The following is a 27,542-nucleotide window of genomic DNA, read 5'->3' as shown; positions in this document are numbered from 1 at the left end:
TCTGCCACTTCAACTAAGAGCAGGGTTATTTTCCCCTTTTGCATTTCTCTTAACCAAGCCTTCTGCCATCTGCAGAAGTGACTTATTGGTTCTTTGGCTTGTTGATCATGACCTTCCAGTTTTCCAGGACTGTCTCTTGCCCTGTGGCTGTGGTAAGTTAAATTGAGGCTTTTTGTCTTCAGGTTTTCTTCATTTTGGAGTCCTCAGTTCAGTTCAGTTTCTAGTAACTATTTTCCACTGCAAGATAATGCCAACCCTTGCTCTCCAAGACAGTGACAGGAATGGGAGTCTTTACCATTTTCCCATCCACTGTCTTCCTTCAACTGGTTTTGAGACTTGGCAATACTATGCACGTACTCTAAGAGTAGGACTGCCAGTGTCTTTTCTCCAGGGCCTCCTGGCTCACCTTTTGGAGGCGTTCTTAGCTTCTTCTCCCTTCCAAAGAGCAGCACTCCTGGAATTGTGATGAATTTGGCTTCTTTTCTGTGTGTTTCCCAACTTTCCCTCTCCACCTTTCAAGTATTTTATTATCACCTTTGTGAATTTCTGAAGTTCCTTCTTGCCTTTTCTCTTTAGAATAGTTATTTTGACTTTTCTCATTTATATTTCCAGACCTTATCTTATACATTTTTATCTGTGTACACACAAACATACTGTTTGCTTATGGCTTCTATCCATTTTAGAAGACTTTGAACTATATTAAATTCAGAATACTAGAAATAGAGAAGCCTTTATTTTTAAGTTATGTTGTCTGTGATTGAGTCTCAGTAAGTAGCTAAAGGTGACCTTGAACTTCTGCCTTCACCTTTCTAGTAGTGTAATTGCAGACTTAGGCCATTATGTTGGGCTTCAAAGGTTTATAAAACCATATTTATTTTGCCTGGCCTGGTAGTACATGTCTGTGGTCCCAGGTATTTGGCAATTTGGAACAGGATCTTGAAACTTGGCATATAAACGAAATCCTGCCTCAAAGGAAACAAGCAGAAAAACCGCTTTTTCTCTGAATCAAAAATAGTTACTATATTTGCTTTTTTAAAATCTATTTTTCCGTTTGAATTTCTAAAATGTATTTCATTTATTTGTGTGTGTGTGGGTGTGTGCGCGCGCGCGCGCGTGCATGCATGCACATACAAGTTCTCACAGTCATATTCTTAAGTATGGAGGCTAAAAGACAACTCTTGGGAGTCAGTTCTCTCCTGACATGCTGTGGGATGGAGGCTGGAACTCAGATCAAGCCTTTTCACTGCTTCCCTCCCACTTACATTTGATTTGGTGCGTGTGTGTGTGCGTGCATATGTGCCACATGGTGACTGTGGGGTGACTGTGGGGACCAACATATTCTCTTTCTTCTACCTTTATGTGGTTTCCAGAGGTTGAAGTCAGATCATCAGGTGTGGAAAGCACTTCTAACCTGCTGAGGCATCTTGCAAGTCCATTATTAAATTTTATTTTTTAAAATTATGTATGTGTTTGTGAATGTGTACTTGCATACATGTTTATGAATACCCTTCTTGGAGGCCAGAAGTTGATATCAGATCCCCTGGAGCTGGAGTTATCCCTTCAGAATGGGTTCTGGGATTGGAACTTGGGTCCTCTAAAAGAGCAGAAATTGCTCTTAACCACTGAGCTATCTCTCTAATCCCTATTATGTTTTCCTAATTAGGATTATAATGTATATATATATGTATGTGTATGTATATGGGGGGCATTCTGCTTTTTCCCCTATTATTTCATATTAAATTGTGAGCATTCCCAATACTATTAAGTACAGTAGTATTTATAGTCTATATGTTTGCATATGTAATATTAAGTTTACCTCAGTTATTAGTGTAGATTATTCACAATTTTCAGTTATTTATGGAGCTGTGATAAAAGCCTTTTTAAAATGTTAAACTGGGCTGGTGAGATGATGCAGCTGGTAAAAGGCACTTTCTATTAAGCCTGACAACCTGAGTTCAATTCCTGGAAAATACATGGTGGAAGGCGATTGTCTACTCCTGCAAGTTATTCTCTGACTTTCACACGCATACTAGATCCTGCCTCCCTCACCAGTAAATAAAATGTAATTTTAACAAGTTTTTTAATGCTTCAGGCCGTTAATACAGTTCCTCATGTTGTGGTGACTCTCAGTCATTTTGTTGCTACTTCATAACTGTAATTTTGCTACTGTTATGAATTGTAGTGTAAATATCTAATATGCAACCCCTGGGAAAGGGTATTCAAAGCCTCCAGGGGTCATGATACACAGGTTGAGAAACTGACAAAGAGTTCTAAAATAGTCAGTGCTATGTAGTGAAATTCTGTGTAAAACTTTTGAAATTAAATATATGTGTGTAATAATCTCATTGAATAATTGGATTTTTATGAAAAAATAAAGTTTAATATTTGCCATATTGATTTGTGCTTTTAATTGTTTAATTTGTAACAAGAAACCATTTTCTTCTCCCAGGGCATAAAACCAGCCAGCTTCAATAAAGTCACAGACCCTGAAGTAAAAGAAATAATTGAAGGATGTATTCGACAAAACAAATCTGAAAGGTGGGTGGAATTATAACAAAATTACATAAATGATGGATGCATTTTTATCATGGATACTGTAATGTATGTATATCATAGCATGCCATTTGACACGTTAGATGTTGCTATTATGTGCTGAATTTGAACTGACATTTGTATTTGTTATGATACCTTAATAGTGAGATGATGTAAAACACCTAACAAATTGCTTGTTTAAGTAGTTGAGAGTAAGCAGATAGATTACATTTGGTTTTATATCATTGTGCCAATAATAATAGTAAGAGTAATGGATATTTTTGTTCAAGAAGTATTCTATATTTATTTGTATCAAAATTTGTATTTTTGTATAGAGAATTGCTTTAATATTGGCTTTCACTTCCTTTTATTTTGAGCTTTGTATAAAATTACTGGCTTAAATTGCTAGCCTCTTTTGAAAATTTAAAAAAATTATTTTATGTGTTTGTGTGTCTGGGTGTACATACATATGCACCATGTGCATGCAAGTGTGTGCAAAGGCCAGAAAGGTGTAGATTCCTTGCATCTGGAGTCATATGCAATTGTGAGCTACTAGCCAGGCGGTGGTGGCGCACGCCTTTAATCCCAGCACTCAGGTGGCAGAGGCAGGCAGATCTCTGTGAGTTCGAGACCAGCCTGGTCTACAAGAGCTAGTTCCAGGACAGGAACCAAAAAGTTACTGAGAAACCCTGTCTTGAAAAACCAAAAAAAAAAAAAAAAAAAAAAAGCAATTGTGAGCTACTCAATGCGGGTACTGGAAACCTGGGTCCTCTAGAAGAGCAGCAAATGTCCATTACTGCTGAACCATTTCTCTTTTTCTCTTCTCTTCTTTTCTTTTTCCGGTTTTTTGAGACAGGGTTTTCCTGTGTAGCTTTGGAGCCTGTCCTGGAACTCACTTTGTAGACCAGGCTGGCCTCACAAGAGTTCTAAATACGTCACTACAACCTGCTCAGTCTATATAATGTTGTTACTTGTATGTTCATGTTTTTAGCACCGACCATTGAATAACCAATTGGGGTGATGGGCCCTGGGTCTATTTCTCTTACTCAGCATTTCTTAGTTGCCTATAGTTCTTTGTCTAGAGTTGAAGCCTTATGAACTTTTCCCCTTCCACGTTAATATGTCAAATGGTGCTATTCTTTTTCAGGTTATGTTTAACTAGCCATGTTACTGAGAGACTTCATGGGTGTAGCTTTTCTCTCATTTCTAGGAGACACAATCTCAGCACATTTTCTGTTCCTCTTGTTCTTAAAATCTTTCCTCCCCCCCCCTTTTTTTTGTAATTTTTTTTTTTTTTGGTTTATCGAGACCGGGTTTCTCTGTAGCTTTGGAGCCTGTTCTGGAACTAGCTCTTGTAGACCAGGCTGGCCTCGAACTCACAGAGATCCACCTGTCTCTGCCTCCCAAGTGCTAGGATTATATATGTATGTGTGTATACATATGGTGTATGGATGGATGGATGGATGGATGGATGGATGGATGGATGGATGGATGGATAGATGGAAAGGGGGAAAAGGACATGGCACACCTGTTTAATCCTAGCACTTGAGATGCCGAGGCAGGCTGATTTCTGTGTGTTCAAGGCCAGCCTGATATAGATAGCAAGTTCCAAGTCAGGCAAAACCACTCAGCAAGACACTGTCTCAAATTAAAAACAAATTGAACCACTTTGGCTTCACCTATGACGTTTTTCTAAAAAATGAAGTACATATTAATTAAATAATTATCCTTTGTTTTTTTTAAAAAAAAAGTTTTTTGAAACAGAGTCTCATTCTGTATCCCAAGCTGCCCTGGAACTCACTATATAACACAGGCTGGCAAATGCTGTGGTATAGGAGGTGGGCCATTACATACAACTTCTAAGTAGATAATTATTGAAGAAGTCTTATTTGTAAGAATTTGAATGTCCAATTCACCTTATAGTTAATATATTTAGGGAATGTTCTTTCCTTTGTTGAAAATCTGTTGCTTTAGTCTGAGTGGCTTAGTCCAGTGGCTTTAGGCAAGCTAATAAATCTATGTAACAATTCTCTCTTGGGCATACTTTTATGTGAGTTAGACTTTGATATCAATTAAGATGTTATTGGTTATTAATTCTTAAATAAGATCATTCTATGTGCATGCAAGTTGACATTTCTGGTGTCCCTAGTAATAAATTGGTTATAAGATGTAGTTTTTATAGCAAAGCAAATAATAAATGGTTTAATAGAAAATGTAAATAAAGTAAGAGTCTCACTTGGATGCAATTAACTTTTACTATTTAAAGGACCATATTTTGCTTATGACTGAAAGAATTGATAATGATATGTATATTTTGTTTATTAGGCTATCTATCAAGGACCTACTAAATCATGCGTTCTTTGCTGAGGATACTGGACTGAGGGTGGAGTTAGCAGAGGAAGATGATTGTTCAAATTCATCCCTGGCCCTAAGACTCTGGGTTGAAGATCCTAAAAAATTAAAAGGCAAACATAAAGACAATGAAGCTATTGAATTCAGTTTCAATTTAGAAACAGACACACCAGAGGAAGTAGCATATGAAATGGTAAGTAAATCTTAGTGATGCTTTCCCTACGCATAACAGTATCCTGATTGATTAATGCTTGTTTTCTACTTCTCACTGTTTTGTTTTCTTTCTTCTGTGGACTTTTTCTCTTGCAATATATTTCTATAGGTCTGCCTGCAGAGGCATGCATTTTTACCTTCCCAGTGCAGGGATTATAGGTGTGTCCTTTTGTTGTTGTTATTTTTTGGTTATTCAAGATATGTTTTCACTGTTTTGCCCTGGCCATTCTAGAAGTCACTCTGTAGACCAGGCTGGCCTTCAAATCACAGAGATCTGCCTGCCTCTACCTCTGAGATTAAAGGTGTGTGCAGCAATACTTTTTTGTTGGGACTTCCAGGCTGCAAATAATGACCCAGAGATTTATGATTAATTATGAAGGTTTGGCCTTTAGCTTAGACTTGTCTCAACTAGCTCATAGCTTATATTAACCCATATTTTTAAATCTATGTTCTGCCACGTGGCATTTTACCTCTCTTCCATCTTGCACCTTCAGTCTCGTCTCTGTGTCTGGCTGGTGACCCTACTTTTCTTCTTCCCAGAGTCCTCTCTCTGTAGTTGTCCCACCTATACTCCTAACTAACTGTGGCCGGTCAGCTTTGTGTTACAGCAGTCATAGCAGTCCACCTTCACACAGTGTACATATATCCCACAAAAGGTGTGTGCCACCACCACCCTGCTCGGGTGTGTGCTTTGATGCTTTGCACAGGTGCTGGGGTTTCAAACTCTGGTGTCCATGCTTGCATGTCAAATACTTTATTGACCAAGGCATCTCCTAGACTCCTGTTTTCCTTATTTATATGGTCATGTCATTGTGAAGTAATTTTACTAACAGGACATGTTTGATTTGCATGTTCACTATAAAGAACTGTACAATGCTCTCTTTGTTAAAATAAAATTGGAGGCTGAGGAAATAGTTCAGTTGATAAAGTACTTGTTGTACAAACTGTGTAAGGTGGTGTGGTATAGCTCTGTAACCCTAACTCTGGGTGGATGAAGGCAGTGGGATCCCTGGAGTCTACTCAGAGAACCTGTTGCACAAAATGAGGGGAAGAGCAATAGAGGAAGAATTCTGTTGACCTCTGACCTTCAGGTCACATGTACATCTACAAAATAAATCTTTAGCCCTTAGGAGGACCAGGTGATTTCCTATTTCTTATTTCTAGAACTTATTTAGATGTTGGGCCTCTTGGGTTGGTTCTCAAGTATTCTTATTTTTTGGATCCACCCATTTGCCTTTGTTTTGTGGAGACTGGGTCTCATGTAACCCAAGCTCCCCTAGAATTCATTGTGTAGCTGATGATGACCTTGAAGTCCAGATCCTCCTTCCTTTGCCTCCCAGAGCCAGAATTTCAGGTGTGTGTTACCATGTCTGTCCTTGTTCTTATTGATATGTTACTTTAAAATTCATTTACTATGAGTTGGGTTTATTGAGAGTTTTAGGGTGGACAAAATTGGATATGTGTACTTCATCTGTTTTTTTTTTTTTTGTCATTGTTTTAGTTTGATTTTAGACAGGATCGTGCTATGTAGCTTCACAATATAGCCCAGGTAGACCCTCAAACCTGTGACAAGCCTCCTGCCTCCTCTTCCAAATGCTGGGATTACCATTCCTATTAACATTGTAATAATCTTTCAACTACCATGAATTTTCAAATCTGCAGACTTTAAGACAAGGTTTAAATAGTAAATTGTAGGCTGGTCTTGGTAGTATATGCTTATAATCCTAGCACTTAGAGGGTAGAAGCAAGAGATCAAGGAGTTCAAGGTTACTCTGTGCTACTGTATATGGGCCAACCTGTGTTACATGAGACCCTGTCTCAAAAACAAAAGTAAAAATGCAAGTAAACAATCAGATTGTAGGACTAAACATGGTATGCCTTGGTATTTCAAATCATGTTCTCTGCTGCTTAGAGACAAACTAGAACCCTTTTCTGTTCTCATACTACTCTAATGCCTTGTAAAATGTAGCAAGTTCTCTGCCGTGAGCATACCTTCCTCTGCTTAGAATGTTAATCTCTGCTCCAAACTTCATCTGTATTTTTTCAGTAGACTATATTCCTATTTTGGGAATGTTCAAAATTATGGCACTTTTCTGTTTCCTTCAGAGTGATATTTTTAAGTTTTTATTCCAGCAGTTCATTTCTGCTTCATTTTATGTTAAGCTTATTTCTATCTTATATCATCAGGTAATGTGCTCATATAGGCAAAAGACTGTTTTAGTTAGCTATTTTTCTCTGTTGTCAATACTCGGCATGCTTTTACTGGATTTTGATATAGGCTTTGTAACTGGTATCATAAGATCCAGTTACAAAGATCCTTTGCCTCAGTCCCTGAAGTGTTATTCTTTTTTTGTGATAATAAATTTTTTTTATTTTTATTGAGCTCTACATTTTTCTCTGCTGCCCTCCCTGCCTCTCCCTTTCCCCTTTCAATCCTCCCCCAAGGTCCCTACTCTCCCAATTTACTCAGGAGATCTTGTCTTTTTCTACTTTCTACTTCCCATGTAGATTATATCTATGTGAGTCTCTCTTAGTGTCCTCGTTGTTGTCTAAGTTCTCTAGGATTGTGATTTGTGGGCTTGTTTTCTTTGCTTTATGTTTAAAACCCACCTATGAGTGAGTACATGTGATAATTGTCTTTCTGTGTCTTGGTTACCTCACTCAAAATCATGTTTTCTAGCTCCATTCATTTTTCTGCAAAATTCAAGCTGTCATTATTTTTTTCTTCTGTGTAGTACTCCATTGTGTAAATGTACCACATTTTCCTTATCCATTCTTTGGTTGAGGGGCATTTAGGTTGTTTCTAGGCTCTGGCTATGACAAACTGGTGTAAGAGGTCCTTCTATGTGTTGCTTTCATTGGTTGAATAAAGAAACTTCCTTGGCCTTTGATAGGGCAGAACTTGTTGACCATATCCTTTGCTTTACAGAAGCCTTTCAGTTTCAGGAGGTCCCATTTATTGATTGTTTCTCTCAGTGTCTGTGCTGCTGGGGTTATATTTAGGAAGTGGTCTCCTGTGCCAATGTGTCCAAGTGTACTTCCCACTTTCTCTTCTTAAGTTTCAGTGGCTTTATGTTGAGGTCTTTGATCCATTTGGACTTGAATTTTGTGCATGTTGATAGATATGGGTCTGTTATCATTCTTCTACATGTTGATATCCAGTTATGCCAGCAACACTTGTTAAATATGCTTTCTCTTTTCCATTTGATATTTTTTGCTTCTTTGTCAAAAATCAGGTGTTCAAAGGTGTGTGGATTGATATCCGGGTCTTCTATTCAGTTCCATTGGCCCTCCTGTCTATTCTTATGCCAATACCAGGCTGTTTTCAGTACTGTAGGTCTGTAGTAGAGTTTGAAGTCAGGGATTGTGATGCCCCTAGAAGTTCTTTTATTGGTACAGGATTGTTTTGGCTATCCTGGGTTTTTTGCTTTTCCATATGAAGTTGGGTACCATTTGAAGTGTTATTCTTGTATCAATTAAAGTCTCTCACATGTACACATGTCCAATTTAGAAAAATATAGAGACAAGCTATTAATTATTAGTTAATAGAACTTTGAGTTTGTTATACAAAATATTGATTTAAGTAAAGAAACAGTTTGTTATGTTTTTTTGTAGGTCAAGTCTGGATTCTTCCATGAAAGTGATTCTAAAGCTGTTGCTAAGTCCATTAGGGACCGCGTGACACTGATAAAAAAGATAAGGGAAAAGAAGCCTGCTGGATGCTTGGAGGAATGCAGGGATTCCCAGTGCAAGTATATGGGCAATGTATTTCCTCAGCAGCAGACCACAACTTTACCACCTGCTCCTGGTACACAGACTGTGGCTGAATGTGAAGAAACAGAAGTTGATCAGCATGTTCGACAGCAAAATCTACAGGGAAAACCACAGCAGCAGTGCTCCTCTGTAAGAGGTAAAACAACTGTAAAGTCCAGGAATTGACTAATTATACTTCTTTGTTTTTAAAGTGCTTTTTTGTATTTTTCAGAGTATTCTGTTATCTGTAATTTTATTAATCATGCTTTTAAAACCTTTGAAATAGACAAGGTGATTTCCATATCTCAAAATCAAAAAAAGCTGGGCTAGGAATTTGTTTCAGTTGGGAGAGCTGCCTAGCATGCAGGAAGCCTGGGCGTGGTGGTATTTACCAGTTATCCTAGCATTTAGAAAGTAGAGGCAGGTCATCCTCATCTAGTTTAAGGCCAGACTGGAATACATAATAGTCATCCCAAAATAAATCTAAGAAAGTCTTTAAGTGTCTTTCCAATGTTCTAGTCTCAGAAAGATTACAGTACAGCAGCTTTTCCAGCTCAGAGAAATGATATTAATAACAACATTTGTAATAATCTAGCATAAGCCCATGATATCTCTCTCTCTCTCTCTCTCTCTCTCTCTCTCTCTCTCTCTCTCTCTCTCTCTCTCTTTGGTTTTTGTTTTTCAAGACAGGGTTTCTCAGTAGCTATGGAGCCTGCCCTTGAACACACTCTGTAGACTAGTCTGTTCTTGAACTCAGGGATCTGCCTGCCTCTGCCTCCTCAGTGCTGGAATTAAAGGTGTGCACCACCACTGTCCAGCTCTACAGTTTATTTCTTAAAAAGAAGTTTTCTAGGTGTTAAGTGCCTTAGTATTTCAGACTGGAATGAAAACATAAGTCCTCTAGTTTTTTTGCAACAATATATCATCTTTTTTAAAAACACACAGTAGGGGATGTGGTGGCTTAGGCCTTTAACCTCAGTGCTCTGGAGGCAGAGGTAGGCAAATATCAGTGAGTTAGAGGCCAGCCTGGTCTACAAAGTGAGCCCCAGACCAACTAGAGCTATATAGTTAGAACATGTTAAAACAGTAACAGCAACAACCAATTAATTAATTAAATAAAATATAAATGAATAAAAATAGAAAAGGAAAAACAGTATTTGTATAGTTACAGCCAATTTTTCTACAAAGGAAGTACTTTTTTCCTACACATTTTCCTACCCATTTCTAGGAGATTTGCAACATGACACATATGTTACTGAAATCATAACAGCAAGTATACAAAAAAAAAGAATACATATAAAATGACTGGTAAATGGGGTTAATTGATTTTTCTTCTTGTAATCTTTTGTCATCTTCTTTGTTTGTTTTGGACATGATCTAAGAAAAAGAAACTATCGCTTATACCACATTGTCAACATTTTGTTAACCCATAGAGTTTTACTTGTTGACTATTTGTTTGATTTTGTGATAGGCCTTGCTATGAAGGCCACATTGTCTTTGAACTTAACTTGAAACACAGGCTGGCCTCATGAACTTTTTGCTGATATTAGTTGTTTTAAAAAGTACTAATTATTAAGTTTGTATTTTATTTGAAACGATGATTGTCATAGTAGAAAATATATTAAAGGAACCTTATATCATTTGAACATTGTGTGTCATGTCTTCCCTTCTACCTTTTGCTTATTTTTTTTTTTTGTTATAGGTGATACTTCATCTGAGGCAGCAGCTGGACCAGTTCTACATTCAGATACTTCAAGTCTTCCCACTGTAGCCTATTCTTCAAACCAGACAACTAACTCTCAGGTAGTGTCTAGTATCCTACAGACTGACATAAGTTTTCAAGGGCAAATCTATTCTTTTCACCAACTTAGCAGGACATTACCAGCAAATTTCAGGGATGAGGGAATTACTACTCTATTTTACATATTGGAGAGTTATCTATTTTCTTCTATTTACCAGTTGCAAGAGCAGCCAAAGCTGACTGAGTCCCCAGTTTTGCCTGTGGTACAAGGTCAGTCTTCTGTTATGCCCATATATGCCGTTGGACATGCAGTTGTTTCACAGTCTCAAATTTCTCCATTAACTATCCAGAAGATCTCACAGATAAAGGTAAGATGCATTTTTTGTTTGTTTTTTGAGACAGGATTTTAATGCACAGCCCTGTCTGTCCTGGAACTCATATTGTAGACCAGGCTGGCCTCAACCTCAAAGATTCACCTGCCTATACCTCCTGAGTGATGGGATTAAAAGTGTATGCCACTACCACCTAGCAAGTGAGACACATTTTAAAAAATATTTTTAATTTAAGATGTAAAATTTTAATTTAGCTTCATTTGTGTTTTCCTTACATGTAAATATGTGTATCATGTGTATTCCTGGTACTTGTAGGCCAGAAGAAGGTGTCAGATCTGAAACAATAAGTAAAGACAGTGTGAGCTATTATGTGAGTCGTAGGACTTCAATCCATTCCTCTTTAAGAACATCTAGTATTTCTAACTGCTGAGCCAACTCTCCAGCCTCCATATCTCATAAAGTAGAGGCTATTTATTAATTTAAACATGTTTCATATTGTCTATATTTTCGGGTAGGTATGAATTCTTTTTTATTAGTTAACCACAGATTAGGTAAAGGCCACTGAAACTTATGCATACTTCCTCATACCCAATACATTTCTCTTGAGGATGTACTTAATATTGTGCAAGGAAAATCTAGAAATATTAGATCTATAACTGGAAAAGAATAGAGAACTTAGTGAAACCAGAGGTTTACTTGGAACTCTTGTCTCTCCATTTATCTATCTATCTATCTATCTATCTATCTATCTATCTATCTATCTATCTATTCATTTACCTATTTATCTATTTATCTATCTATTTATTTATTCATTTATTTATTTAATTTTTTGGTTAGCCAGTCTTTTCTTTCTATTAAAATTTTCTCAATTGGTTAGATGATGGAGAGATACCCATTTCAGTTAATCAAAGCTTTAACTGTGTTTCCTAATTTTTAACATATTCATCTATATTCTTGGTTTGTTGTTAGATTTTTGTTCTCTAGAAGAAATTTTGAGTTTCAAACATACAAAGCCAGTATTACTCATTTCTGACAAAAAGTAAACAAGCTTTGCATGAATTCATGTATACACATAATAATCTGGTTGCCCGTGTCATGAACTCTGGATATAGTTGGACTTTTTTCTGTCACCATCCATTTTTATTTGCTCCATTCTCCACTCCATACATGTACTTTCCCTCTCTGGGAGTAAGATGCTCTAAGCCCATGGGTGTTCTCTTTTTTTGTTTTTATTATTATTATTATTAATTATTTATTAAAGATTTCTGCCTCCTCCCCGCCACCGCCTCCCATTTCCCTCCCCATGTCAAGTCCCCCTCCTTCATCAGCCCAAAGAGCAATCAGGGTTCCCGGCCCTGTGGGAAGTCCAAGGACCACCCACCTCCATCCAGGTCTAGTAAGGTGAGCATCCAAACTGCCTAGGCTCCCCATGGGTATTCTCCAGTTAGCATGTTGAACATTGGTTTCTTTTGAGAAATTGGCCCATAGGTAATTCCAGTTTATCAATAGACTTTGTTGTTATTTTTCGAGACAGGGTTTCTCTATGTAGCCATGGCTGTCCTGGAACTCATTGTGTAGACTAGGTTGGCTTTGAACTCACAGAGGTCCACCTGCCTCTGACTCCCAAGTGCTGGGATTAAAGATGTGCGCCACCACTGCCTGGATCTATCAATAGACTTTTAATGACTCGTACCTTCTAAAAAGGTAAGAGTAAGGTAAGATGTTATTCTTACCTTCAAAGAGCTCATAATCTTGTAGGAGAAAGTAGTTGTACACTTGAAAAATGACAGAAGCATTTAAAAATATGCTGTGCATAAATTTGGTCTGTAGATATAGTTAGTATTTTTAAGTGATAGAGTGCATATCTGCAATTGAGCTCACGTTGTGGTTTAATTAATTTCTAAGCATATCCTGTATGCTTAACACATGCTTAACTTTAAGTGCATAAGTATAGGTATGTGTTTAAAATGTATTTAAATTTTTTGGAAGTTTTATTCACATATTTACAATTGATACTCAAGTGGAATCTGGAATCTCAGCACTTGGGAGGCCAGGGAGGGAGTATCAAAACTTCAGCTCAAACCTGGGCCGCATAGCAACTCTAGGCCAGTCTGAACTACATAGCAAGACCCTATTTATAAAATTATAAAGAAGAAAGCAAAAGTCACCTGTTAGCCTGCTATCCTTCCAGCAAGAGATCACTGTTTATGTCTGAGACCGTAGTCTCCAGATTTGTCGTTTTAGTGTATACACATATAAATTATGGACAGATGGCTTAGTGTGAAGAACAGGTCTTGCTCTTCTAGAAGAGACCTGAGTTTCGTTCCTAGCACCCATGTCAGGTAGATCACAACTGCCTGTAACTCCAGCTCCATGGGATTAAATGTCCTCTTCTGGCCTCCATGGTTATAAATACACACTGATACACACACATATATAAAATATGTATTAGAAAAATTATTAAGACACAAATGCATATTGTGTGCTTACTATTTTTGTAGCTTATCTATATCATTTACTACATAAAACACACCTAAGCAACTGTCTTAGTCACTGTTCTATTGCTGTAAAGAGACATCATCACCAAGGCAACTTATAAGAGAAAGCATTTAACTTAATTATAGTTTCAGAGTGTTTTTTCATTATTGTCATTGTGGAACATGTGGCAGCAGGCAGGCATGGTGCTGTAGCAGTAGCTGAGAATTTCACATTATGGTCTGCAGGCAGGAGGCAGAAAGAGAGAGAGCAAGACTGGACCCAGTATTGGCTTATGATACCCCAGAACCCACCCCAAGTGTCACACCTTCCTCAACAAGACCACACCTCCTAATCCTTCTTAAACAGTTTACCAACAGGGCACCAAACATTCAGATATATGATCCAGTGGGAGCTATTCTCATTTAAACCACCACAGTAACCATTTGGGTCTTTTTATGAGCAAATGGTCAAACTCTAGGAATGATTACAACTAGCCTGTATTTATTTCTGTCAACTTTCTCCTTTATTTTTGAGAGAATACTTATGTTTATTTTATTTATTATTTTGAAAACCTTTGTATTTTGTCTTGGAGCATGTGCCCAGTTTGTGAAAGTATCAGAATCAGTTATTCTGTCTTTACCAGGGTTTGAATGACTTATGTGATAAGTGCAATAAATGAAAAGTCATGAACAATATATTGCTAGAATTGTTCCTGGCTCTTCCATTTATTCAACTAGCATTTGCTCATGGATTAAGGAGTTTTATACAATTAGTACCTAATGCTTGTACCTAATGTTTGTAGATTACTTGGTGAAAATTTAGCATATAGAATTATTTCTTTTCTTTTTGTTTTTTCTAGACAAGGTTTCTCTGTAGCTTTGGTGCCTGTCCTGGAACTAGCTCTTGTAGACCAGGCTGGCCTCGAACTCACAGAGATCCGCCTGCCTCTGCATCCCAAGTGCTGGGATTAAAGGCGTGTGCCACCACCACCCAGCTATAGCATTATTTCTTGAGTCTGTTTTGAACAGTCCCATTAAAATGGACAGATTATCTGAATGTACAATTTGAATTCATATTTCCTTACACTAACACCAAGAACTACAGCTGGTCCTTAGAGCCAGTGGTCAAACTTCAGCCCAACCCATGACTTTAGACTTGTTAGTTATTGGAGTTTCACAACCAATCCATTCTACAGTTAAATTCTCAAATATTGCCTTTGTAATTAAAAAGTAAGGACACATTTTGAAACCATGTAATTACATTGTTATTCATTAACTTTTCCTAGTTTTAGCATCCCTTTATGATTTTTCCACATCTCTTCTTATATTCATTAATTCCTTTTTTACAGTTAGAAATGCCTTTTCCTTATTTGTTTGTTCATATCAGTGTGAACTCATTCATTGAATAGATTATACTGTTATTACTTATTTTGACACCAAATTGTTCAAGATTTAGGCATTGTTGGTCCTTTGATTTACTTTTATGATATTACCCTATCACTCTGAGTTTGTTTTCTTTTTGTAAAGTTCATCTTTTAAGTCCAGTGTTGGAAATAGCAATTTCTCCAAAGTATCTCTATCTTTCCTAACTTATAATAGAAACTAAGATATGACCAATTTTACTGGTTTGTTTCTGGAAGCCACCTTTAAAGAGCCTTATATGTACATTTTATGTGTACATATGACTGTATATAGCATAGATGTATATATTGTATATATATTTGTATACAAAGTTTGTCCAAGTACGTTATAAATGAACAGGACTAAGGTGGGATTGAAAATAGGGTGGGGAAGTAGAGGAATGTAAGTGGAGTCACAGTGTATGGAAGAACTCAACTCATGGAAAGGAGCTCCAGTCTAGTGTGGCTTAAAGAAGAGATGCGAAACTAGAGAGCCTGGAAAGAACCCGTTCACTGAGGAATTTATTTACCCTCTGAAGAAACTCAGTCTTTTAGAACATGAAGAGTCATCATAGGAAGTTCAATTGGGAAAGGAATAATTATTTTTGTTAGATTTACATTTTAATATTTTCTGTTGCTAGTGGCAATTCATAAAGAATAGATCCCATAAATGTTTAGAATTGGTTTTTATTGGGATTGATATTTGCCTTTATTTTTTTTTCTATTCAAAAATTTACACTTCCTCCCCTTCTCCCATTCCCCTCCCACTCCCCCACTCACCTTCCTCCCTCCCCCTCCCTTCTTGAGAGAGGGCAGGGAACCCTGTCCTGCGAGAAGTCCAAGGACCCCCCCCCCATCCAGGTCTAGGAAGCTGTGCATTCAAATAGACTAGGATCCCAAAAAGCCAGTACATGCAGTAAAAACAAGTCCCAGTGCCTTTATCAATGGCTTCTCAGTCAGCCCCCAGTGTCAGACATAATCAGATTCCGATTTGATCACAGGCTTGTTCAGTCCTGGTCCAGCTGGATTTGGTGAGCTCCCCTTAGAACAGGCACACTGTCTCAGTGGGTGGACCAACTGACTTCCTTGCTTGTCTTCTCCCTCCTTCGGCCGTTCAACTGGACCTTTGGGAGCTCAGTCCGTTGTTCTGATGAGGGTCTCTGTCTCTATCTCCATCTGTCGCAGGATGAAGATTCTATGGTGATATTCAAGATAATCATCAGTGTGATAGTGGGGCAAGGACAGTTCAGGCACCCTCTGCTCTGCTGCCCAGGGATCTAGCTGGGGACATCCCCATGGACACCTGGGATCCCCTCTAGAGCCAAGTCTCTTGCCAACCCTAAAATGGCTCCCTTAACGTAGATATCTTCTTCCCTGCTCCTATATCCACCCTTCCTCCATCTCAACCATCCCACTCCCTCAAGATCTCCCCAGACTTTCCCTTCTTTTTTCCCTCCCCCCCTCTCCCCTTCGTTCAATCTCACCCCTACCCCCACCCCCATGCTCCCAACTTTTGCCCAGCAATCTTGTTTGCTTCCAATTTCCAGGAGGATCTATATATGTTTTTCTTTGGGTTCACCTTGTTATTTGGCTTCTCTGGGCTTGTGAACTATAGGCTTAATGTCCTTTGTTTATGGCTAGAGTCCACTAATGAGTGAGTACATACCATATTCATCTTTTTGGGTCTATGTTATTTCACTCAGGATAGTGTTTTCTATTTCCATCCATTTGCATGCCAAATTCAAGATGTCATTGTTTTTTACCGCTGAGTAGTACTATAATGTGTATATGTTCCACACTTTCTTTATCCATTCTTCCATTGAGGGGCATCTAGGTTGTTTCCAGGTTCTGGCTATTACAAATAATGCTGCTATGAACATAGTTGAACAAATGCTTTTGTAGTATGATTGGGCATATCTTTGGTATATTCCCAAGAGTAGCATTGCTGGATCCTAGGTGGGCTGATTCCCAATTTCCTGAGAAACATTTTATTCATTGTTTTATTTTCTTATGGAATTGCAGTAACTCAGGATTCATCTGTTCTCTGTGATAGATAATAAAACGAATTAAAAGTATTAAGAGGTATTTATTTATTACTTTTTAAGACAGGATCTCACTGTATAGCTTTGGCTGGCCTGAAACTCATTTTATACACCAGGCTGATCTCCAACTCAGAGAGATCCACCTTTGGAGTGCTGAGATTAAAAGGAGTGCACCACCATACCTTCCAAAACACTGTTGTTAACTTTTAATGACAAAGCCTTGAGTAATATATACTTGATATATTAATGTCAGTATTAGGATTGATATAGGCATTGGATAATAAAGACATTTTACATTATTTACAAAGTTAAAAAATGAAATATAACAATGAGGTTTTTTGAAGTAGCAAATTATGTCTTAGCATAAACTTTGCTGTTACCATAATAGGTGTTATTACTGCTCCCTTTACAGCCTGTGTCCCAACCAGTAGGAGGTGAACAACAAGCAGCTCTTCAAAATCCAGATTTTGTTCGAAGGTAAGTATCATCATCTTCGTACCTAGAAATCAGTGGTAGCATGCTAACACATATCATTGTATGCTTAAAGTCCCTTGAATAAAGTAATCTTTTATTCTTGTATTTGTATAGGATTGATAAAATTGTGATGAATTTTATTCCTTAAGTATTTAGTGATCATATAAATTGTTAAATTATTGACCATATTTTATATTGCTTATAGTGTTCTCATCTACAAAGTAAATGAAAAATTATGTAAATTAATATTTCAGCTAATCTCACAAAATAAATCATAGAAAGATAAATAATTGCATTATTGGTAGTTTTAAGATAATCTTTTCTATATAGTATTCAAATTGGGTAAGTTCTATTATTTTTAAATTTATTGATTCTTTTCAATGTCCTGTATATTCTACCATTTTTTCCCATTCAGTGAAGTTTTATTTCTGTGATTCTATGTTTAGTCCTATAATTTCCATTTGATTCTTTTTTAATCTTCTATTTCTCATTGACTTTATTTTTCTCATTTGCTTCAAATGCTGTTTTAGTTACCTGTTGAAGTTTTGTTTTGTTTTTATTCTTTTCATTACTGGGTCCTTTTACATGCTACATGAGCACATTACCACTCAGTCTTTTGCTGAAGTTGGCTTTCCTTTCCATTTTTAATTTCTTTTTCCTTTGCACTGGGGACTAAACCCAGTGCTTTGTGCACTCTAGTCCACTGAATCATTTTGATTATGACTTGTCTAACAATTTCAATTTATGATTTATCTTAGACGTTTATGTCTGTTGATTGTCCTTCTGTATTCAAGTTATGATTTTCCTGGGTATTTGTTTTTTAATTTGTTTCGTTTTTGGTAAGACTAGAATTTGATTTTTATCTATATTTTAGGCATTATGTTAGGATAGTATAGATTCTAATTAAATCTTTTATTTTCTTAAACATTCCCTGTGTTTAATTGCTTGTGTTCTGGCTTACTCTTTAACAGGCTGTGGTTCCAATGAAAATTTAGTTTTAGAGTCCTTGTACTATTCTGGTCTGCTTTGTTCACCTGACACCATTGGGTACTACCTTGGGTAGAGTTTTCCTCTTGGAAATCTAGTCCATATTCTGTTGATGAGGCTCTTCCCAGTTCTCCTAGGAAAGAAGGAATCTATCTTTGGCTAATGGGCTAGAGTCAGGAGACATTAGGTTTGAGTTGCTTTTGTGGATGTACTGTGGATATATGAGACTGAGATTGATAGCCTTCTGTCATGGATAGATAATTGGGAGATGTCAAGCTGCTGTTGTTTGTTTGTTTTTCAAGTCTTTAGGGTTCCTATATAGTCCTTTATTTTTTCAGTCTTGGTTAGCTCCTGTGATTGTCTAGTTTATTATTTCTAGAACTTGTACTTGGGGAAAATGAGCAAGAAAAGTTGAGTTTCTGTCATTTTGTTCCAAAAGCTATATTTTAGATTTATTTTGTTGGGCTTATGAGTGTTCTGCATGTATGTATTTGCCCCACATATGTACTTGTTGCTCATAGGGGTCAGAAGAAGGCATTGAACTCAGTGGAACTAGAATTAAAGACAGTTGTGAACTGTGGCTTCACATGTGGGGGCTGGGAATTGATTCCAGGTCCTCTGCAAGAGCTAGTAAATGTTTTTTTTTGTTTGTTTTGTTTTTGTTTTGTTTTGTTTTTTTTTTTACCATTGAATCAGCACTCTAGTCTTAAACTAGTATTTTAAGGAAACTTTTGATTGCTGCGAACTCCCTAACCAGCAGGAAAGAACAGCCACCAGACCAGGATTCTTCCCAAATCACGCTTTATTGGAGCCTCTTGGTTGAAGGGAGAGCAGGAGGCGAGGGGCCCCAAGCTCTGAGCTGCAACTGCCTATATAGGGACTAGGGGTACGTGCAGGCCTCCTATTGGTCAAAGTGTCTCAGCAGCCATTCCAAGCTCCCTGATAGGTCGGGCACACTGAGGACACTGAGCATGCCCAAGATGGTGGTACTGGCTATGACCTTATATGGAATTGTTTATCCCAATCCTGCAGGGGCCCATAGCCATCTTGTAATGGTGGCCGCACGTACTGGCTCCCTGCATTTGATTATGTAAATTATTACTTCATGAGCTAAAATTATATCTTTTTTGATTATGTAAATTATTACTTCATGAGCTAAAATTATATCTTTTTTATCCTCTAATGATTATTACCTATTGCTGCCACTTCCTCTATTTTTTAAGAACTCCAGGAGAAGGTTGTATTGGAAGGGCTTGCTTGGGATGAAACCCAGACCTTGTATATGCTACACAAGCACTGTATCACTGAGTTATGTCCTTTGCCCCATGAGCATTAATGTGTAATCTTATCCTACTTGTACTTATGTGTATTATTATTATTGGTTTTTTTTTTCGAGACAGAGTTTCTCTGTAGCTTTAGAACCTGTCCTGGAACTAGCCCTTGTAGACCGGGCTGGCCTCGAACTCACAGAGACCCACCTGCCTCTGTCTTCCGAGTGCTGGGATTAAAGGCATGCACCACCACCGCCCGGCTATGTGTATTATTTTACATGAAGACATAGAAGGATTTTTTGTTTTTGTTTTTATCTCTTTTTGTATGTATCTACAGAGATGGTTCATGAGGAGTTTTTAGAAGGGTTCACCAAAAAATAATTTAAAAGATATGTTTGGGGGAAAAGAAAGGTCTATTGGTACTTACTAATTTCAAATATATTCATTGGAATTTTTTTTTAAGATTTATTTATTTATTATGTATACAACATTCTCCCTCCATGTATGCCCACACATCAGAAGAGGGCGCCATATCTCAGTACAGATGGTTGTGAGCCACCATGTGGTTGCTGGGAATTGAACTCAGGACCTCTGGAAGAGCAGCCAGTGCTCTTAACCTCTGAGCCACCGCTCCAGCCCCCTTCATTGGAAATTTTTATATTTAGTAATTCACTTCAAGTTTATTAAAGAAAAAGCTAAAATGTATTTTATTCAATTACAAAAGCTTGCCCTTTCACATTTTCCATTCTTTTTTATTTTTGAGATTAGAATATAATTATATAATTTCTCCCTTCTTTCCTCCATCCAAAACCTCCCATATACCCCCCATGTCCTCTTTCAAGTCTGTGACCTTTTTTTAGTTTTATTATGTTTTAAAGATTTATTTATTTATTATGTATACAATATTCTGTCTGTGTGCATGTCTGCAGGCCAGAAGAGGGCACCAGATCTCATTACAGATGGCTGTGAGCCACCATGTGGTTGCTGGGAATTGAACTCAGGACCTCTGGAAGAACAGTCAGTGCTTTTAACTGCTGAGCCATCTCTCCAACCCCATTGTGACCCTTTTTTAAAAAATTTGTTATTACATGTATTTATATATGTGTATATACATATATATTTCTAAATGCAACCTGCTCAGACTATATAATGTTATGTGTATGTATGTTTTCACTTTCTATTAGATACTCAGTTGATGTGCTCTTCTCTGAAGACTGTTTTTCCCACTCTCTCCATTTGTTAGTTACCTATAGTTCTTTAACTGGGGTTGAGGCATCCTTAGCGTTCCTTGTCTCCCCCTTCCCCCCACCTCAGTCCATCTTGGCATATCTATTGTTCAGTTCATGTTTAGGTAGTCATATTGGTAGACTTTATGTGTGTAGCTTTTGACATTACTAGGAGACACAATCTCACTGCAAACTCCTGGATCCTCTTTCTCTTGTAATCTTTTCTTCCCCATTCTACAATGTTCCTTGAGCCTTAGGCGTCAGAGTGTTTTATAGATATATCAATTGGGATTTGGCTCCACAACTTCATATTTAATTGGTTATGGTTTTCTATAGTAAGTTCTGTTGATGAGGAGTGAAGACTATACTTAGCTGTGGGTATAGGGACAAATGTTTATGATTGCTGTTAATGATTATGATAGTTTAGTAAAGTAGTGGTTATAAGTTTCTCTTCTAAGATTCATGACTTCATTAGTACTGTCTTTTGTATTTTTTTCTGATTTGAATTTATAAAATAGCTATAGTCACAGTTAATCATGTTTAACCACTTTTATATCATTCATTTTCATTGATTATTTTACCCCCTGCATTATTCCTGTCTTCTACACTTAGTTTGCTTATTCTTTGTTGACGTCTATCCCCTTTTTGGAGTAAGAATGTGTGTCTTCATTTTAGAAGCTTTATTTGAATATATTAATAATCTCTAAACAAACAAGAAAAATTTAGCTTTATTTGAATATACTAATAAAATAATCTCTAAACAAGTGAGAAAAAATTAATCAAGTGTATCTCCTAAATTATAAAAAAGGAACACCCTTTAATGAAAGGTTTTATAGTGGCCTATGACTACCATTGTCTTTCTTTTGTTCTTATTCCTTTGATTAAAATGTGTAACAAGTGGGGGCTGGAGAGATGGCTCAGAGGTTAAGAGCACTGACTGCTCTTCCAAAGGTCCTGAGTTCAATTCCCAGCAACCACATGGTGGCTCACAACCATCTGTAATGGAGTCTGGTGCCCTCTTCTGGCCTGCAGGCATACAGACAGAATATTGTATACATAATAAATAAATATTTTTAAAAAAATGTGTAACAAGTATATATGCTATCTCATTTTTTATAACTTTCAAAAACAGCTTTATTGAAATATAATTTGTGGGACTGGAGAGATGGTTCAGCAGTTAAGAGTAGTGGCTGCTCTTTCAATTACTAGCACCTTTTTGGTGGCTAACAACAGTCCCAGAGGATCAGATACCCTCTTCTATGGCACTGTATGCATATGGTGCACAGATATACATTCAGGCTTACCACCCTCACACATAAAATAAAAATAAATAAATGTAAAAAAAATGTAAAAAAATAAAAACAAATAAATGTTTAAGAAAAGCATATAGTTTATCATACAATTCACCTGTTCAACAGTGGTTTTGTATATATTCACAGAGTTATACAATCATAACTTATAAAGATATTACATTGGTTGATTTTCCTTAAGTGTATAATTTTATAATCATAAATTTTCTTTAGATTTTTATGATCATTATTGGAATGAGTTACCTTTTTTTAAATCACTAGCTTGAATCAAGATGTGACAACTATGAAAGAAAACACTAATAACCCTGATAACCCAAATGGAAATGGCAAACAGGATCGGATCAAACAGAGAAGAGCCTCCTGTCCCCGACCAGAGAAGGGGACTAAATTTCAGCTTATTGTCCTTCAGGTCAGTGTGTATGTTTTAGAGCCTGGGAGACTCAGGGAGAAACAGTGCTGTAAATGCAGTGAATGAAGTAAATTCAGAATATTATGAAGCCTTCTGTAAATTCCATTCAAAATTTCTGATGAGAACATTACATTGTAGTTATTAAACTTGGAAATTGTAGGCTAAATAAAAGGAAGAACTTAAAATCCCTATAACCATGAATCAGAGCTTATTCCGTCTATATTTTTAGTTTTCATCTTTTTTCTATGTGTATGTGCAGTGTTTTACATTTAATTTGAGTAATTATCAGAGACATTAATATTAGCAAAAATATATTGAATTATTTTGTGGTAGGTGTCCCAGATATTATGTACTTATTATTATCATGACCCTCCAAAAGCCTTATATGATAAATAGTATGCCCATCTCACAAATATAGATGCTCACACCAGAGAAGTAATTTGCATAAAATCATTCAACTACCAAATGCTGGAGTCAGATCTGCAGCCAGATCAGAATTTAAAGCCTGTATCCCTAACCAATATGATATATGTTTCAGTAGGATTATAAAACTTACATACAGTTTTATATCACTTCTTTTTGAAAGCTCAATATATTATGTACATGTTTCTGATGCCAGTAAATAATTTGAATAATATATTTTAAATGTCTGCAATACATAGTCCCTTATACAGAGATATAATTTAATCATCCTTTTTCCCATTCTTTCTTTAAGTTGCTGAATATGTTGTATGTGAGCTTATCTAGTTACTCCTTATAAAATGTTTTTGTTGTTATTGTTGTTTTGTGGGTTTTTTGTTTGTTTTTTGGGGGGGGATTTTGAGACAGGATTTCTCTGTATCTTTGGAGCCTGTCCTGGAACTTGCTCTGTAGACCAGGCTGACCTTGAACTCACAGAGGTCCACCTGTCTTTGCCTCCCAAGTGCTGGGATTAAAGGCATGTATCACCACTGCCCACAAAATGTTTTGATTTTATTTTCATTTTTATTGTTTTTAGACAGAGTCTGATAATAGCTTAGGCTTACTTCAAACTTACTATATAGTCAAGGATAATTTTGAATTTCTAATCCTGCTTTCACTTCCCAAGTACTGAGATTACAGATGTGTACTACCATGATTGGTTTATGTGGTGCTGGGGATGGAGCTCAGGGCTTTGTGCATGCTAGGCAAGCACTCTTCCAACTGTGTTCCATCCCCAGCTAAGACAGCTTCTCTTAAACTGGTTAAATGTATGTACTTAGGTATCAGTCTCTGGAGATAACATGGTGGAGTGTCAACTAGAAACACACAACAACAAGATGGTCACTTTCAAGTTTGATGTCGATGGTGATGCACCTGAAGATATTGCAGACTATATGGTCAGTATAGTAAGACAGTACTATTTTTCCCCTTAGTGGAATTATTCTCTCTCCTTTTTCTCATCCCACTTGGTTTTCCCTCTGTTTTCTCTTCACTCATTCATTTATACCCATCTCGTGATAGAATGTGTATAGTTTTTTCTTTTTTCTATTTTCTATTTTTTAAATTATTTTGTAGTTTTTTTTCTAATTTGCACAGAAAAAAGTGATTATCAGGGATAAATTACTGCATTTCCTCTGGTTTTACTGTAGTTATCTAGGAAATATGAGGTTTTGGGGACTTTTTGTTTTGTTGGTTTTTAGCTCACTGTGTTTTAATCTCTGTCTATATGTTTAAATAATATTATAAGCTTTAAATGATAATCTCATTGCATAGGCCCCTGATTAAATCAGAATCAGGCCACCTAGATACTTTTAATGTATCTAACATTCTGCCCAAAAGTATTCAAGTTATGTTTTTCAGTACATTTAGTTTTATTTTTTTAATGTGTGAGTGCATTGTTGTGTGTGGTGTATGTACATGTTTATATAGATATGTACATGAAGTACAGAGGACATTGGGTGACCTCAACTGCTGTCCACTTTATTTCTTTATGATAAATGTGAATGTAGTGTTTATGAATATCATATATGTGCAAGTATGTGTTTGGGTACATTCACCCATACCTACTCAGAAATGTGAGACAAAAAAGGTGTCAAACATCATTGTGTTCATTTTGTGTTTTACTGACTCTGGAGCTCATTGATTCAACTAGACTTGCTAAGTTTTAGAAATCTTCTTGTCTCCGTCACCCCTAAACCTGTCCTCAGCGCAGGGATTACAGATGCACACTACCAATCCTGACTTTTTTTTCTCTCTTTTTTTCTTTTTTTAAAAAAAGATTTATTCTTTATTAGGTATGCAACATTCCTTCCATGTACACCTGAGCCCCAGAAGAGGGCACCAGATCTCATTATAGATGGCTGTGAGCCACCGTGTGGTTGCTGGGAATTGAACCCAGGTCCTCTGGAAGAGCAGTCAGTGCTCTTAACTGCTGAGCCATCTCTCCAGCCCCCCAATCCTGACTTTTTTATAGATACCAGAGAGTCAAACTCAGGTTCCCATTCTTACACATAAGGCACTTTACCAACTTTGTCATTAACCCTGACCCATATTTACTTTTTAATAGGTTTGAATAATTAGGCTTAGAATAGTGCTTTTCTTTTATGTCTTTAGTTCTAGCACTTGAAGGAAGAAGCAGGCAGATATCTGTGAGTTTGAGGTCAGCCTGATCTTCATAGTGAATTCTAGGACAGCCATGATTATGTCAAAAGAGCCTGTCTTCCAAACAAAACAAAACAAAAAATGCCCAAATAAAGCAATGTGGGACGAAAAAAAAGATACAAAATATCATTGTGTTTTTGGTGTTGCCTATCTACTTACTAGGTGTGGGTCCTACCCTTGAGTGTGGTTGATATCCCCAGTGAAACTGTTGGAGAAAACTAGTCTTTCCTTTGTAAGTGGATGTCAGTTTGGAAATAGCTTCTTGGTTGTCATATGGGCTTGTGTCCACTTCCCCCTCTCAGTGCTGCCACACCATCTGTCTTGGACCTGTGCATGCCCAGTGCATGCTGCCACCATCTCTGTTAGTTCTTATGTGTGTCAGTCCTGTTGTCTGTAAGACACTGTTTCCTTGGTGTCATCCATCCCTTATGGGTCTTATCTTTCTGCTTCCTGAGCCCTGATGAAAGGGACTTGATGAAGATACCTTTTTAGGACTTAGTGTTCCAAGGTCTCACATTCTCTGCACATTGTTCAGTTGAAATTGCAGCCAATTTATAAATTCAAGATATTTCAAAGTATAGTGACTTTTTCTGATAAATATCAGTGATCTCAGAATAATTGAATGCGTTATGAAACTTTTTATAACTGGTCTTAATTATTTTTGTGGCACATGCTTTGTTTTGATCCTTTGGAATTCACCATGAAAATATTATAATTTTGAAGAAAATGAATATATTCTCATGAATACATTGGCTTTTACTTGATGGCAGGTTGAAGATAACTTTGTGCTGGAAAATGAGAAAGAAAAATTTGTAGAAGAATTGAGGGCTATTGTCGGTCAAGCCCAGGAGATCCTTCATGTCCACTCAGCTGCAGAAAAATCTATTGGTGTTGACTCTGTTGCCTTGGAATCCAATAGTAACCAAGTAAGAACACTTTTCAGTAAGAAGGCCATTTGGGGACTTTGTCATGAATATCATTATTTACCTGTTCATTTTTATTTCAGACAGGATCATCTGAACAAGTACTGATAAATTCTGCATCCACTCAAACCAGCAGTAAGTATATTTAATAAAATTTATCATTTGGCTTTTGCAAAAAGGCATTTTGGTGTCTTGATATACTTTCATAGATAAAGATATTAACCAATAAATTAATTTGAAAATAAATTGTTTTTCCACACTTGAAAGAAATTTATAGCCCATAAATTTTTAAAAAACTATTGATTCTTTATCTGAGTAATTTACTTTTGAGTTGTTATATGGTATGTTACCAGAAAAGGAAGACTTTGACAGCCTATTTGAATCTTAACTGCTAATTTGTTTACTTTGACATGAGATGGACAAAAGTATCCTAACTAAAATCTGTGTTCTAAGTTTGCCTCATATTTTAATAGGCATTCAGAACTTGACTATTTCACTGATGATAATACTTCTACCAGTTCTGGTCACTGATAACTTTGTAAATCAGACACCAGATAAACTTCTAGAAACTAAAATTAGGGTTCTTCTGTTTTCTTTTCTGACAACTTTATCTCTTCATTCTTCTTAGCCCTGGTCATGGGTATAAGAGTGTCTGGGAGGGGGAGATGAACCATAGTATCATGAAGACATCTGAAGGAATTTACACAGCATGAAGAAGCAAAAAGTGGTGTGGAAATAATGGAAGCAGATACCATTATCCTGAAATTTAGTTAAACTGTATTAGGTTGCCAGAGTACATCTATATCTTACTTTGTTGGTTAGCAGAAATCTGAGCAAGTGTCTGACTGACAACGTAAGATAAAGTTCCAAAGAAAATTACTTGAGAAAGTTACAGATATAGGGATTTGTCTTACTTTACTTTTATATTGTCATAAGCAAGCTAGATTTACTTCTCTTTTTTTCTGGTCTATAGTTCTCTAAATTTTAATGCTTGTATACCACCATGATATCACTTAGGCACAGCCATAATCAGGTTGCAGAACAACAACTATAGATTTGAATGGAGAAACTATGACCCAGTTATTTAAATGTAGTGCTTTGCCTCTGGTTACTATTAATATATATCTTACATTTAGTTCTGTAAACTGTTTGTCAAGGCTGGGATGTTACTCTTATGACTTATAATTATCCTTGTACTGTTGAAAGTGGAGATGCAGCACAAGCTAATTTTAACTTGATTTCTTTATTTAATATGAACACACTGAAATTTTCTTCGTGTATAATTTGTTAATAATTCTTTCTCCAGATGAATCAGTTCCTCAGTCATCCCCAGTTGGTCGGTGGCGGTTTTGTATCAACCAAACTATAAAACATCGTGAGGCACAGTCTCCTCCTTCCCTTCAGCCTTCTGTGGCTACAGTTCCTGGGTTACATCCATTTTCTAGTAAGCTTTATTGTCTGCCAGATTTCTATGGACT

At 36.8% G+C, this 27,542-nt stretch overlaps 1 protein-coding gene across 1 annotated transcript in view; it reads left to right on the top strand.

Moving 5' to 3' along the window:
• Positions 1-27,542, top strand: part of Wnk3 (WNK lysine deficient protein kinase 3) — a 114,383-nt gene that overhangs the window by 54,452 nt on the left and 32,389 nt on the right. The window contains exons 5-15 of the mRNA XM_050128310.1: positions 2,450-2,538; positions 4,858-5,077; positions 8,713-9,007; positions 10,553-10,653; positions 10,810-10,959; positions 17,255-17,319; positions 22,372-22,519; positions 23,761-23,877; positions 25,912-26,067; positions 26,148-26,199; positions 27,371-27,508. Coding sequence (XP_049984267.1) covers positions 2,450-2,538; positions 4,858-5,077; positions 8,713-9,007; positions 10,553-10,653; positions 10,810-10,959; positions 17,255-17,319; positions 22,372-22,519; positions 23,761-23,877; positions 25,912-26,067; positions 26,148-26,199; positions 27,371-27,508 — 1,531 coding nt within the window. The remainder of the gene's footprint in view (positions 1-2,449; positions 2,539-4,857; positions 5,078-8,712; positions 9,008-10,552; positions 10,654-10,809; positions 10,960-17,254; positions 17,320-22,371; positions 22,520-23,760; positions 23,878-25,911; positions 26,068-26,147; positions 26,200-27,370; positions 27,509-27,542) is intronic.

This window comes from Alexandromys fortis, unplaced genomic scaffold (assembly GCF_014885135.2).
Source record: "Alexandromys fortis isolate MF-2015 unplaced genomic scaffold, M_Fortis_MF-2015_v1.1 scaffold_295, whole genome shotgun sequence".
In the NCBI taxonomy this organism is placed as follows: domain Eukaryota; kingdom Metazoa; phylum Chordata; class Mammalia; order Rodentia; family Cricetidae; genus Alexandromys; species Alexandromys fortis.
Note: the sequence above shows the minus strand (reverse complement) of the source record. Positions and strands in the feature narration are given on the sequence as shown.